We start from the raw sequence: 15,321 nt of genomic DNA, 5'->3' as shown, positions 1-15,321 counted from the left end.
GGCTTGGCCTCTTTTTCTGCAGTTGCACCTGAGTTCAAGTTCTTGTTTTTCCCGTCACCCTTCGCTCTCTTTTTTCATTATTGTGCCGAGTCCTGTCTGCATTTCCTGACAGTTTTTTGTAATTAAACTATTTTTGCTTAGTTCTCCTGTTTTTTTGCCTGCTCCTTCATCCATTCTTGGTTTCCTTAGTTTCATAAATCTATTGTAAAAATGCTTTTTAGCTTAATGTAGGTCTTGATGTGCAGTGAATTTGCAGGAATGGTTTCAAAGAAAGCTCTAGTGATAGTTGATGGTGTACTGCAGTGAAAGACATTACAGTTTTTAACCTGACAGTTGTAGCAGGTTAAAAACTGTGTCTCCAAATGGCCGTTGTCCATTTTTTTCTTTACCAATAGTTAAAATTGCAGATAAAGAGGCTTGAGTTTGTTCTATTTCCTCTAATTAAGCGATGCTGAATTATGAAATTATGTTTGCCACCACCATTCACACTAATAGGACATATGAACACAAATGGCTGTCAGTACAATAACTCGCTTTCCAATTGGAGTTTACAAAATATGTGATCCTCTATTATTATTCCAGAGTCGCTGTCACTGTTTATCACCTTTCCATAGTAGGAGATTGCCTCTTTGTATTTCTCAATGATGTCCTCCTGACTCAGGCAATTCTTGGCACGTCCAATCTCAGTGCTGGTGTCAGCACTGATTCCGCTGGTTGTGAGGGCACCTGCACACCAGGACAGCAAAGCAGCGGTGAACAATGTTTAATGTAGATTTTTCTGCAGCTTCTCTGTACACGATTATGAATTTTAGAAGGGACTCTGGGATGAAATGAAGTGCAACGCTCTGATTTTATTGAAAAAATAACAACATAACCTCTGGTAGCGACAAACAGGAAATAATAAGGAAACCCATATTCTCCAAAACCATGCTAAATCTGAGGTACCCTGGATGTGACGTGCAAAGACATAGACGGAAGAGTGTCCATGAGTCCAAAAAATTTCTCTGTCTATTGCAATCATCCAGTCTCTTCCTCTTTGATTCTACAGAAGAGGCGCAAGTTAGGTTGATCATCGATCAACCAGATGGAGGCCACGCATGTAGCACAAAAAAGGAAAAACACAAACTTACATAACTGGTGCTTGTATTATTTCATCTTCGGTTTGTGTCAAGAAACTACTGAAGAAGAAAGAAAGACAACTATACCATGGTCATTTTAAAGGTACCTCACAAGCCAGGAAAGTGTGTAGACCTCTGCTCAGGACCACTCTTGGAATTCACATATTGGGCGGGACATGTTGACAAGGAGGCAAATAGCCAGGTTACCTGTGACACTATACAGCATGATGCTTGGGTCACATTTAGATTAGGGAACATACTGTTACCATAAATTACCATTAATAAACTACTTGCATGTATAACTAGCACATTAGCCTGTCATTCATTATTATCAGGTACTTATTAGCATCTTGCTTGACCACATTTTCCCCAGGAATAGAGACCAAAGTTTGCTTTAAACAGTGTCATAATTACTGATTATTGACGGTAGGTCAGCAAGTAATTAGTGTATTGAAGTTAACGTGTCCAATCTAAAGTGTTACCGACGTTCGAATATATGGGGTTTCCTTTAATGACAGCTCAATTTGATGCGTGTTAGACAAGGACGATAAGGGTGTAGGCCTTAACTTCAATGTAACATCTGTCCCCATTCTACCTAGGTGTGTAAGTTTGGTAACAAAAGAAAAAAAACGAGCAGACGTAATCTTGTTTTTTTGACAAAAGTTGACAAAGAGAGAAGAGTCAAAGACCAAATATCTTCCTCCCAGGCAGGCAGAAAGAGTATTCTAAATTTTGCAGCAGGAGTAAAAAAAGCAGGGCAGGAGCAACCCTTTTTTGCTCCTGAATTGTTCACTGGCATGACGGGAGACTCACAAGGGACAGAAAAGGAAGAAGCCAATCACAATTGTGTTTGACAAATAAAGAAGATAAACAATAAATTTAAATGAAAATGGAGAAAAGACGGTATAAACATCCACCACTACTCGAGCTATACCATCATACTGTACCTGGATCAATGAGAACCTCCTGAGCTCCTACAGACAGAGAGAAAGAATGAGGATACATTTAAAGAGTTAGCAGTGTTAGTCCCCACAGTCTGATTTATGATGGAAAAGTAGTTTGTGATTTAAATGAAAGTATATCCTGAATATTCATGTTGTAGTACAAGAAATATATTGCAGCATAACAAAAATGGTTTTAGGAAGTTGCGATAAGAGATAGCAATTATCTTTGTACTTTGTACATTGTACAATGGATCATCTCCAACATCAAATTATTTATTTTGCATATTTTTTCACAAACTAAACAAAAAAACAAAAAATATTGACACAAATGTAACTGATTTAATCTAATCTAATTTAATCTCTAATATTTTTCACAAAAAACAAGTTTCTTTATTTCTATCTTTTCAGCTCACTATGAATTTGCATTTTACCCGAATACCAGTAGTTACACCTTTTCCATCTTAAATGTACTTTTTTTCTCAATTATTTTAAATAATTGAATTCACTTAATATTGATGTCAACATACTTTCCACTTTATATGAATTCTTCCACATTTACATTCATTTTCATCACATATTTGGACTTTTTTCAAGATAAAACAAAGTTGAACTTGATGGCACCAACGTGGACCTGCGTGCACCACGCAGCCCAGGCAGGGACCGAGGCCGTTGCCAGCCTGTTTCAAATCCTCCACTATAATTTCAGTTCCCAAGAAAGCCAAGATCGCAGGACTGAATGACTACAGACTGGTGGCACTGACGTCTGTGGTCATGAAGTCCTTCGAGTGTCTGGTTCTATCCCACCTGAACTACATCACTGCTCCTCTCCTGGACTCAATGCAGTTTGCCTACAGACCCAACAGATCTGTGGACGATGCAGTAAACCAGTCCCTTCATTTCATTCTGGAGCATCCGGACGCCCCAGGAACCTATGGAGGATCCTGTTTGTGGACTTCAGCTCTGCCTTTAGCACGATTCTCCCAGCTCTGCCTGAAGACAAGCTTCGCCAGCTCAACTTGCCTGACTCCCTCTGCAGATGGATTACAGACTTCCTGACTGGGGACGACTGTCTCCTCAACATCAGGTCTCCTCAGGGCTGTGTTCTCTCTCCATGGCTCTTCTCCCTCTACACCAACTGCTGCACCTCCAACCACCAGTCTGTGAACCTGATCAAGATTGCGGATGACACCACCATCATCGGGCTCATCTCAGATGGAGATGAGTCGGCTTACAGGAGGGAGGTGGAGCGGCTGGTGCCCTGGTGCAGCCACAACCACCTGGAGCTGCTAACGCCCAGAAGACAGTGGAGATGATCATGGACTTCAGGAGAGTCACAGTTTCTCCGTCGTAACGGAAACTATGACTGCCAACGAAGTTGCTGATGGAGTTCTACATAAACATCATCCAGTCCATCCTCACCTCCCCTATCACCGTGTGGTACAACAGCGCCACCTCCAGGGATAGTCACCTTCTGCTGAGAAGGTGATCGGTTGCAGCCTGCCACCTCTTCAGGACCTGTATGTCTCCAGGACTCAGAGACGTGCAGGTCGGATCAGAGCCGACCCTTCTCACCCTGGACATGGACTGTTTGTTCCTCTTCCCTCTGGCAGGAGGCTACGGTCGATCCAGACCAGAACCTCCCGTCACAGGAACACAGGAAGCTTCTTCCCCTCGGCCATCAGACTGATGAATTCGTGATCAGCCTTTGTTATTTTATTTTATTTTATTTTATTTTATTTACAGCACCTTAAGCACTTAAGCACTTTCCTACTTGGTGGGATTCCCACTGACCATGGCAATACATTTGATTCTGATTCTGATTCTGATTCTGATTTTCTTGTTGTACCGCTGTTAATTATTATTAATCAATTATGCAATCAATGTCTTTGATTAATATCATTTATCATCCATAATATGAAAGTCATTGTAAACTAACTGAAAATGAAAATGATGATATGCAATGTGCATTATGCAGGATGAGTAAACACCATGTTAATAAATTGTTAAGAGGCAGCAGACCTGACCTCACACATTCATGAATAACATACTTAACACATTTTTAAACACAAGACGACACACAAGTAGGAAGTCATGGTAGTTTTTTTAACATATAAATCTAAAACAAACAGAACATACATTTTCCTTTTAGGAAAAAATGGGTCTAGGTTCTTATGGATTAACAAAAAATAAATAGATAAAAATTAAGATCAGCAGCAGCATTGCAAAAAAGACAGCATGAGTCAAACACCAGGAATAACCCATTCCTGTATTCCTGTACAGTTTTTAGGTAAGTGTTAGGCATACATAGTGTTGCACTTTGTTTCAGAGTTCAGGCTTTCTTTGATTACATAGTTAAAAACCGACACTGTAATTTGTAAAAAAAAAAAAAAAAAAAAAAAAAAAAGCATAAAAATGTGTAAAAGGCAAATTCCGCAAAAGCATGTGATAGTGTTGTGTAAACTGACTTTTCTGGACCAAATATTCTCAAGCATGGTAGCCAGTTAAGATGAAAATTATTAAAATACACCACAGTAAAACTGTCAATAGGAGAGTGCCACTCACCAGGTCTATGGCGTTTCCCTGCATCCGTTGGCTGTGACGTGTTTGGCTTCTGTCCAGCCTTCTTCCCAGCAGTTCCTCCAGGATAATGGTAGATGACAGAGGCCGAGCACAAACCCTCCAATGCAGCTGGAAAACAGCAACCATGAGAGTACTGCACATGTCACCAACATGATTTCGGACATTCGATTCAAGGGACCACATAGATTTACATTTGAACGTGTGTCTTCATTCACCACATTAAAATCTGAAACATACAACAAACATCAGGTATGGCACATACACACAATGTAGATCATTTTAATGGAGCTGTGACACAGATGTACTTCACATATCGAGTCTTATTTAATTTTATCGGGGGCCTATCAAGCTTTTTGTATGATTTATGAGTTCTCTACAGTGTTTCTCTACATTCATGAATTTCGGTAATCTAGTTCTAAAAATAAACCTCCACGACACGTTACATTTTTCTCAATTCATTCAAGTCTAAATGTCATTACATCTACAGGATTTACATTTTTATGTCCATCACAACGTGTGAATCATCTTCTGCTGGAGTTGTAGTTACTTCAGCGAACATGTGAATTTGCCACAAATGAATACACAAATAGATAATTTTTAACAAAAGTGTGAACTTTATGCATCAAATTAATGTGACATGCTGAACCAACTTAACTTGGTGTTGATAGGTGATCTGACAAATGCTGGGGTGACTGATATTTTTGGACAGTTGAAACTAGTGCAGAGTTGCTCTTACCATATTATCAAGCAGTGTTTTGAGCAAAACAGACATTTTGTAAGCTTCAAATATCAATGAGTATGTGACATTCGTCTGGACCCCCTTTGATTTTTTTTAAGTATAACAATTATTAATTAGAAAGAATCTCTGTTGCAGCCATAATCTATTTTTTGCATTCCCAGGCCTAATTGTTTGATATTGGGATGATTAAAGCATAACAGTTTCTTAAATAAGTTTACAGTCATAGCTGAGTGGCTGCGGCTGGGGAGTAAGACATTTCTGAGCATTTTTAACGGGTGGGGTTACGTAACAGCTAAAATGCGTCACAGTCAATGAAGGTCTATAAAGGCAGAAAGAACCAAGTTGCAACACATTTTCTTCCCAGCAAAGCAGAGTTCTGTTCCAAGATAAGGTAAAGTGGAAACCAAGTAAACCGTGCGGAGAATGGAATATGAAGAAGAATGAGGGTTAAACACTGAGAGAGGTGGAAAAACCTTCTTTAGAGGACAAATCTTAATCTGATAATCTGTTCTTCCTAATGTGCATAACAGAAATATGAAATGTAACTAAAGTCACAGATTAGAAGCGATTGAAATAAACATTCACTCATTAATTCAAGTAAAAATGATGAGTTGCAGCAATGAAACAAGTGGGCCTTACCTCCAAGCCAAAGGAAGTCATTGACACCACGGAGAAGCTCCACAGCCATGTGGTAGTGGACTAGGGCATCCTGTAGCATGCCTGCCTGGAGACACAAGTCCCCAACATGCTTCCTCATTCTTCCCTGACAACGCTTTTTGTAGTGCCTTTAGAACAATGTAAGAAGAATTGTACAAGAAATTAATGGGTTAATTGTTGTTGTATTTTTCTTCTCCAAGTTAGGCAACTGTAATATTAGAGAGGGAAGAGTGAAATTCAGGAATCTAATGGACAAAGAATGCCAGAACACAAACACCAGGAGGAGTTTCAGACAACTTCACAAGATTCATAAAAAATTGTGGCTGAGTTTTGAAGTGAACACAGAGAAGATGGGGTCAGTACATTGTTACATCTTCAATAAAAACCACAAGTGAACTTCTTTCACAAACTTTAACTTTAGTAACTGCAACAAAACTGCAAGTTTAAATAAGTCATTTTTAAAAACTCTCTGCTAAGGTTGTCAGTCAGAGCACAGTATGGTGTTCCTTTATACATATGAACCAAAAAATAATAAAAATAAGGCAAAAAATACATTCTTTAGGAGGAGAGGCAAATGAAAAGACTGTGTATTAGACCAATTAGGGCTGTTGCGGTACACTGGTGTTGACACATGTGTTAAAAATGCACATAAATGCATAAACAGTACAGGTCCTGAGTGAATCCGCAATCTTTTCGTTGCGGATGCAGCACTCATTTACACGATGCTGGCATCAAAGACGACCGTAACTGGCCACATATGTTTGGCACCAACTCTAGCTTCATGTTAACACATGCAGCTGGACAAAAATCCTGCTGTGCATGCACCAGACTCATCACAACAACAACACCTGCCACCATGAGCCTCAGTCTTGTGGAAGTTTTAACTTCTAAACACCCCTGCTCAAGACTGGAGCTGCCAGACAAAACAGCAGTCTGTTTTAACCGAATTTCTGAAATCTGTTATAGATAGGCAATCACAATGACAGTAATCACTAGGAGACACTGGCGACCTGGCGCACGCACAGGTGGTTCCTAGAGATGCAGTGAGTGATGAAAGTGGCTGTTTAAGTCAGGTCTTCATTGTTTTTTTAAAGGGTAGCTATGATAGTTGGAATTAACATTTCTGTCCTTTGCTAACTTGAGCGAAAACACACAACATTATTAAAGTTAAAGAGGAGTTTGAATGATCTTTTTTTTTTTTTTTTTTTTTTTTTTTTTTTTGTTGATATAGTGATATTGTTCATGTCCCATTTTTGGCCACAACAATCGCGAGGACAAAACCTGATATGCACTAGTGGACCTGTATCCCTATTTCACATGTGGAAAGCACTTGTCATTGACAAGGGTGAAAAAAAAAACTGACTGACTGGCACAAAGCCACATAGGTCTTCACCCAGACGTGAAATCAATTCACCACTCTTACACTCTTCTCACAATGAATTCTAAAAAGAGAAGATAGGTTGATAGGTGAGATATTAAATTGATTGAATGAAAACCAGGTGTCCGCACGACCAAGTTGGATATTCATGTTGCGCAATGTCCGCTTTCTGTTGGAGCATTGTATTTGTTTTGATGGAGAATCACCATTTGTACACAATTCTATTCAAATTTAAATCGTTCCCACAAACCAGAAACGAAAAAAATTCAAATGCAAGCATTTTTGCATATATGCTCATACATTCCATAGCTCTTTCATGGCTTCTTTCACTTTCACATAATTTGCGATGGAAACGTCAATACTGCTTACCACAGACACCCAAACACAACTACAACTACACTGGCAGGGTGGGTTAGGGCTCAAGATATAGCATCTCACCTTTTCACACCCAACAATAAACTCACAGGGCAGTTGTGAAAGGAAAAAAACAGAAAGAGATAAATAGAGAGAAAGCAAAAAAAAAAATCATGGAGCCATTAAACACAAAAAACACAATGAATTTGTATTCCAGTGTCAACTTCACATGTAATAAATGTGGATGGATGTGTGTGAAAAGTGCATTAATTTCTCTCGTGAACAAACAGACCATTAAATACTTCAGCTTTGGCAACTTTATACACTCAGCAGCAAGATTGTTGAGAAAAAAGGTACTTTTTGCGGCTGATGTGGGCTCCAAGGCTTGATTGACTGATTAATGATAATTCAGTGAGGCGGATTTGCATAGTCGACGAAATGATGCAGTCATATTTGTGGGGTCAGATGGACAGCTTGTTAACATATTATGAGGCAGTCTTTTCTCTGTTTTAAGTTATTCGTCGTGCATGAAAAGCTGGCTTCAAAAGGGCACTGTTAACAATTTCGGTTGTTCAAAATCTGAGTTGCCCATTCAACAGATTTTGTTCATTCAAACTTTTCAGTCTAAAATGCCGTGAACATGAGTGACTGGGTTAAGGTGATATGGCTGCTATCCAGGCTATTTGGCGCATCTGTTTACTTCAAGTACCCGGAGTCCATGGCTTTTCCTCCATGTTTGAAACAGGAACAAGTGCAAGTTACGTTTTTGGTTACTCCATGATCAAAGTTTAACGAACGGATTTCAAACGAACAATTCAGAAAGCAGACGACGATACAGTAGACACACATGACAGTTTACTGATTAGCCCATAATGCAATGCAGGCTTTCGCACTCGGTGACGTCAACCTTCCGAGCCTTATTGCTAGCTGAATAGATTTATGTGGACAACAGCTTGACTTTTTGAAATATGAAGGCGGCCATAGTTGTTATTCATACATTCAAGTGGTCGTGCAACAAAGTTGATTTCAATAAATGTTCTCAACACTAGATGGGAGAAATCCTTACACAGTGAACTGTGTGAGCTTTTTTGATAATAAAAGCAGAAGGTTACTCACCTGCTGTCAGTGTCCAAGCCCACAAAGTCCCTCTTCTCAAATGGCACACAAAGCAGAGGGATCTTGTCACCAGACTTGTCCGTTGCTCTGTCCAAACGTTTGGACTCCAGAACTATGAATATTGACTCAACAAAGTCCTCAACCCTCTTCTCCACGTCAGAGCAGTTCTCAAATCCAGCATAGAAGACCACATCAGTACGTGGCTGCTCTGCGATCTCACCTTGAAGTCCGAACACCAGTAGCCGGGAGTCATACAGAGTAGAGCTGTAGACCTCCTTCTGGCCGTGAAACCGCTCAGATGTCTGAGGCCATTCTTTGGACGAGTCACAGGTTGTGATGGTAATGAGGCCGACTACCTTGCGGTGCGTCTGGAAGTCTCCCCACTCATTGTTTTCAGAGAGGTAATGGTGGCGATAGCGGATGTAGAGGAGGCGCTGAGAGTTTTTGATGGTCACCTGGCTCACACTCGCTATGCGCTTATAGATCTTGAAAAACTGATCCTCTGGAACAATGCCCACGGGCTGGACCACTACAAGAACTGTTTGATGGTCCTCTGCACATTGCATGTAGTCTGGTACACTCATCTTCACATGTGGCTGCACAAGGAGAAGAAGACATGAAATTAAAAAAAAGACATCATTCTGTGAGACATGTTCCAATCACCACTTCAAAGCTTCAGTACATTTGAATAGACCACCATCAACATGGAAACAACAAGCAGGACTTACATTACAAAATATCTTGTCTATCTATCAACCAGAAACATATTTGACAATGGGAATGAGCCGAACCAAAACCCCACCAGTAAGAAATGAATTCCGCTTTCAATTTAAATATAATAAAACGTGAGGGGAACTAGCTGACCAGTCCGATTTTTACTAGACTAACTTGGTGACTTTGAATCATGTAACAGCTGAACGCAAGCGATGCAAAAGAAATTACATTACTGTTAGAGGCAGAAAATTAAGAGCTGTTGTTATAGTCTTGTCAAATATAGCCTGTAAATCCCTCGCCCGTAAGAGTGTATATATAGTTTTGCAATCAAATCACAAGGAGAAACTACATCACAGCGAAGTGAGAGACAGAGGCGATTATGTTTGCTAACACGGTCGAGCTAACCATGCCCTCCTTCCTCGTTCTGTGGTTGGTATAAACAGGATTTCTCTGACAATTGAACTACGGGGTTTGGGTGTTCATTTAAAGTCTATGCAAATGTTATGTATTGAAATAACTTGATTAACAGCATTGAATGAGAGCGATATTACCTTGGTTAGCCGCAAGATGTCAAACCCAAGCTGCACGACATAAACAACACCACTTCCGCATTCGGAGTGTTTTCAAAATAAAGTAACCTCTTTAACCTCCCGTACCAAGGAGTTAGTAAAATGCCGACATATAAAACCGATTAGATTATTTATATATTTACTACAGCGTGACAAATAATTTTCCAGAAATATGAATGTGCGTGCCTATTTATGGAATGTATGTATGTATGTATTTACAAGCTATTGAGATTTGCTGTGTTCGACTGCCCAGTCCTTGTCTTTAAGGACTGCCATTAATAGCAGTGATTTTGACAATGGGGATGACACATGGAGGTTCACGCAGTCAGTGGGATTTGCAACAGATAGAATTACTGCAATGTGATGTCTCTGCAGCGAAAACAGTTTCTTAGACCTTAATCTAAAATATTGATTGATCTAAGCCAAATGCTAGTTTTACCTGGTGGGTGTTTCAGTGTATTGGCTGACATTTATTTTCAAGATGCATCTGCTATTGAAGTCAGCTATGACAAGTGACATCTAGATTTTTATACATGCAATTATATATATATTCAAAGGACATTTATGATGATCAACAATCACAAAATCTGTTAACATGACAAGGTTAGTTACTCAAGTACCTTTGCATGAGGGGGATAATCAATAACTTTGATTGAAGCAATATATTTATCCGACAAATTTTATTTTCAACCCATATGTCACTTTTCACAATCTTCTTGGAAGACAAGTGAGTTACATTTACATTTTCAGTTACATTTTCCTTTTTATTTTGGCCAATGTGAATTGGCCCAAAAGCAATACGGGAGTTCCAATAGAGACGCGGAATGTCCAGGAAAAGTCACAAGTACAATTACTTTAACCATCAACAAAGGAAACAGTGCAGAAAAATCAGGCATCTGGCTCATATCAGGTATTGAGTTGGTCCACAGTCGAAGAAATTCAAAAACAAAGTAGAATGGATGCTTACAATTACATCATAACATCATATATTAAGACTTGAAGTCCCATTAAAATATCTTTGCATGAGGCAGCTTGTGGCTGCAACATCATGTCACTGCATCTTGAGGACTTTGACTGGTGAATGCTGCAGAAAAAGCTTCATGATTGAAATCCATCGTTCTGACATCACCACCAACATTCACACCGTCATGTCTGGCAATTGGTGTATGACTGCTTCCAAGAGCTCATCAATTTTTGCTGGAATGTTGAAAAAGTATCGTTATTTAACTGAATCTGTCATGTGACGTGTTTGAGTTTATATAGTCATCAGAGCATCAGAACAGGTGTAACTAAGGTTTAGTAATTGTGTTGATGATGCTGGCCACTGAATAATTAGTATTGCAGTTTCTTAGATCAAGGTTACCAACTGATACCAACCATGTTTGCGCCTGGGGGACGTGATGGGATGACATGAAAAAAGTGTGCTGTTTGCAGCTGACAACAGAGCTTTTCAGCTGGTTCCCAACATGCTACCAATCACCTTGGTCAAGTTTGGCCTGTTAGTAAAAGTGTGAGGCGACAGACACGGACCGAGCATCCTGCAAAGTCATTCGTTCGCAATTCCACGTTTCAACTCATACTATAATAACACGTAACACATCATCTCGCCACAAGATGGTGGTGGTGTGTGGTTGAAGCCATGGCAGGCACAGCGTCAGGTGCACGACACATTATAATGATGAAGAAAAAGGGGAATGCCGACAAATACAAACTGTATGAAGAATGAGAGAAAACTATTTTGTCTCTTGGTAAGAATGTGTAAATAGTCGGGTGTTGCGATTAAAACAGCCACTTCCAAATCACTTCTTCAAAAGCAGGCGCAAACCAAGCTACACATCAACAAACAAATACTGATGAAGAGAGGAACTGTGCACTTTTTAGATGTGTGTGTAAGTGAGCGTCAATCATTTGGCATCCTTCATTATGGCATAGAAAATGGTCGGACATTGTCAATGGTGGCGACAGAGGCGACAGAGACGTCAAGCCGCGAAGGGTGAGCTCTGAGATCTTCACGCCAGTTTCAGGAACTGCTCCACCGTATCTGCCTCCACTGCATTGGAAAACATTTCATAATTCTGCAAAAATGAGGCGGAGAAGATTAGTGTGCCTATAGCTTCCAAAACAACGTGACTGCAAATGTTTTTTCAATTACAAGAGCCGAAAGATCACAATTACAATACTATATAATAAAATTAAACGCGCACAGGCACTAAAGAAAACAGCAAGTAAAGAGTGTATCTGAGGGTTCCAGACACTCTCAAATAACCTTGCCTTTCATGGCACATGCAGTAATTGTAGCAACAACATACTCAAGACTCCTCACCCCACAGTACTGGTCCTCGTTGAAAAGCTGGGGAGGGGCAGCCGCTGAGTCTCCTGCTTTGGTTCTCATCTTCTCCCGGAGTTCACCATCAGTTGAAATATCAATCAATTCATACTCGATACTTTTACTGTCCAGGATTCTCATCACCTGTGCCTGTTGAGACTTCACCTGTGACACAAGCACAGTGCAGTTTGTTAGCCTGTTGTAGGTCAAAATACAGTCTGGAAAGACCATACTTGAATGATGGCTTTGTATCAGCAACAAAATGATGAATGTCCATGCACTCAACTCTTTTCCCTCTTGACTCGAAGCTGGTCACTTTAACTAGCAGTTGTGCTAACCATCCAAAGCAAAGTTGTTACCACTGGCAATATAAGGAAGACTATCAGTCTATGTTCATTTTGTAACCTTCTTGAGTCCGAAAGCCAAAAATTGCAGCGATCTCACACAAAGGCCTTCACACTACAGAAACATCTGCATATTCATTTAAAGTCATTAAAAGTGACTCTGTTGTTCATGTTTTGTCTTTACCCTCACTGTGTTGACGACACTCACACACAGAAGTAACGCTCACAACTTTCATTCCTTTAACTGCATTTTGCTCCTGTAAGTATTTTGTTGTTGTTGTTGTTATTATTATTACATAAGAAACATCTTAATGTATGTAAAATCATGAAAAGTTGTCTGTGAGTCTTTGGAATAATTAACATGAGTGGCAGCACTCAATCAAATCAAATCAAAATATGTACTTTGAATGAATACAAAAACGATTGCTATACTATCCAAACCCACATGAACAGTCATGAGCAGTCGAAAGAAACATATCTTTATTAAAACCGAGTCACATAGCAATAATAGTTGTGAGTGGGCAGAGCAAATTGTGACATGTAATGTAATGAGAGCGGAGTCAACGAGGAAGTTGTATAAAAATCTTTCAGACATTTCGGTTGCCAAATATTGAAAAAAAAAACAATGAGGCAATAAGACAAGTCAGAATAGCAAGTGTTACAATTTGACTTGCGTTTGAACTCAAACGTGGCTCCATGGCCCGCCACTTAGTGTCCAACTACAGGATGAGTGTGGCCCCAACACCAGAGTCGCTTTTTGTCCACAGAGATTTCATGAGAAAACACTGAATAAATGACTTCCAGGAACACACTCTAATTATTACTGCTGAATTTAAATATTCTTTCATAGGTTTGGCAGAAGGACTCATAGCTTCACAGATACATGTCCATAAAAGCAACGGGCTCAAGACATTGCCAGTGTTGCTGTTTACTGTCCAACACTTTTTAATTATACTTTTAGTGCGATTAAATAAGTAAGTGCGAATGCGATTAATAAGTACCTTCGCGCCAATGACCATGAACACACGCTACAAACGAACAAAGTAATCTTGTACAGGGCTGGGCCCCCTGCAGTCCAGTATCACCAAGATTTTGCCTCTGGTGGCCCCCATGCGTTAGTATAGATAAGACAGGAGTGGAATATCAACAAAAATGACCACTTTCACTGACAATACAATACATTCACAAGTTTAACCAGGGCCATTTTTGGTTCTCGAGTATACGTCATGTGCGTTACGGCACAGTATAGTACGCATCTGTACCATTAGGTTGGACGTGGAGTTGTGATCAGGAAGCCAGAACATTTTTCAGCAACGCGGCAGAGCATGCTCCATAAATGACAAGTAAAAAGTTGTTTATACGACAAAGGGAATCCATCATCAGAATGTCCTGTAACCGAACGTAGATGAGAACTACATGTTGTGCGGGGTGTGCTCGAGGCAGGAACAGTACAGGGCCGCGTCTCCGTTATGCTATGAGTTGATCTGCTCACGTCTACTAGCCTCCGCAGGCTAACGTGCCAGCGCACAAGTAGACAAACACTGAGGATTTCTGCCCAAGGACTCACCGTCCGAGAGGCGGTGACAGTGGTGTAGTACAGTTTGATCCCCATTGGAATTTCTCCTGCTCTGTCTCCCGTAGCGTGGCACCCACCTCTGCAGTCGCTGCGGCTGCTCTCTCCCGTCAAGTTCACGATACCAGAGTGGAGCCTGCACCAGCTTCCGCTACACTGTTTTCAAAATAAAGCCTCATGGCTTCATTCCCTCAAGCATCAATGATGTGGCACCTTGTCTGAAGGAAAACGGAGTACGACTCGCAGTTATTTTAATAAACATGCACTAATGGAAGACCTATGATTCCCATTTGCAAAGAAGCTGTCGATGGGTATTTATTTTAAATTAAGAACTCCGATTTCCTCCCACCGTCCAGAGACATACTCGGTAGGTTAACTAGACATGTCCAAAAAATAAGTACAATGTAAAACAAGAAGAATTTTACTCTAATCTCACATTTACACTTGATAAGTCAGTGTGGATGTTATGTAACCGAATAAACACCAAATAATGCTGTCAGTTGCATGACTTCCTTGACATCCCTGTGTGATTCACGCCACTCAATGGAATGTGCGTATTAGGGAATGTGAGTCCTGACATGAACGACGCGGGCCCCCTGATAAAAGCTGGGTGGTCTCTACATTGGTCTCATGATGATGAGATGTGATGAGGGCATACTGAAAAAGAAAGCAAGCGCTGTGAGTCATCTGTGAGTCAGACTCAAAGAATGTGGGAGGGTGTCCAACAAAACAGTATAATTCAGCTGATTCAGACTTTTTGTCTGAGTAAATGAACCCTGACGGACCAGTACACACTGTTACACAGAAACTCATCAGCTCCCCTGAGGACGACTAGATTCTGTGGGAAAACTCCCCACTGCTCACTAGGTTAATTGCCCCCAGGTATGTGTGTGTGTGCCCTGCGATGGA

At 40.3% G+C, this 15,321-nt stretch overlaps 2 protein-coding genes across 3 annotated transcripts in view; both read right to left on the bottom strand.

The window, feature by feature from the left end:
* Positions 1-10,204, bottom strand: part of trappc9 (trafficking protein particle complex subunit 9) — an 88,046-nt gene extending 77,842 nt beyond the window's left edge. Inside the window, exons 1-6 of one of the 2 annotated variants that reach the window (XM_053863960.1) lie at positions 10,152-10,204; positions 8,887-9,482; positions 6,021-6,166; positions 4,625-4,750; positions 2,066-2,092; positions 605-726 (exon numbers count right to left, since the gene is read on the bottom strand). In XM_053863960.1, the coding sequence (XP_053719935.1) occupies positions 605-726; positions 2,066-2,092; positions 4,625-4,750; positions 6,021-6,166; positions 8,887-9,470 (1,005 nt within the window). In that variant the 5' untranslated portion in view covers positions 9,471-9,482; positions 10,152-10,204. The remainder of the gene's footprint in view (positions 1-604; positions 727-2,065; positions 2,093-4,624; positions 4,751-6,020; positions 6,167-8,886; positions 9,483-10,151) is intronic. The other variant, XM_053863961.1, reaches the window with a different exon arrangement.
* Positions 10,205-10,843: 639 nt separating this feature from the next.
* Positions 10,844-14,534, bottom strand: sh3bgrl3 (SH3 domain binding glutamate-rich protein like 3). The gene is made up of 3 exons (XM_053863045.1): positions 14,407-14,534; positions 12,493-12,660; positions 10,844-12,244 (listed from the first exon to the last, which is right to left on the bottom strand). The coding sequence occupies exons 1-3, from the start codon at positions 14,449-14,451 to the stop codon at positions 12,179-12,181; spliced, it is 279 nt and encodes a 92-aa protein (XP_053719020.1). The 5' UTR covers positions 14,452-14,534; the 3' UTR covers positions 10,844-12,178.
* Between the last annotated feature and the right edge of the window lie 787 nt (positions 14,535-15,321).

This window comes from Synchiropus splendidus, chromosome 4 (genome assembly GCF_027744825.2).
Source record: "Synchiropus splendidus isolate RoL2022-P1 chromosome 4, RoL_Sspl_1.0, whole genome shotgun sequence".
NCBI lineage: Eukaryota > Metazoa > Chordata > Actinopteri > Syngnathiformes > Callionymidae > Synchiropus > Synchiropus splendidus.
The sequence above is the reverse complement of the archived record's forward strand: the minus strand, read 5'-3'. Positions and strand labels throughout refer to the sequence as shown.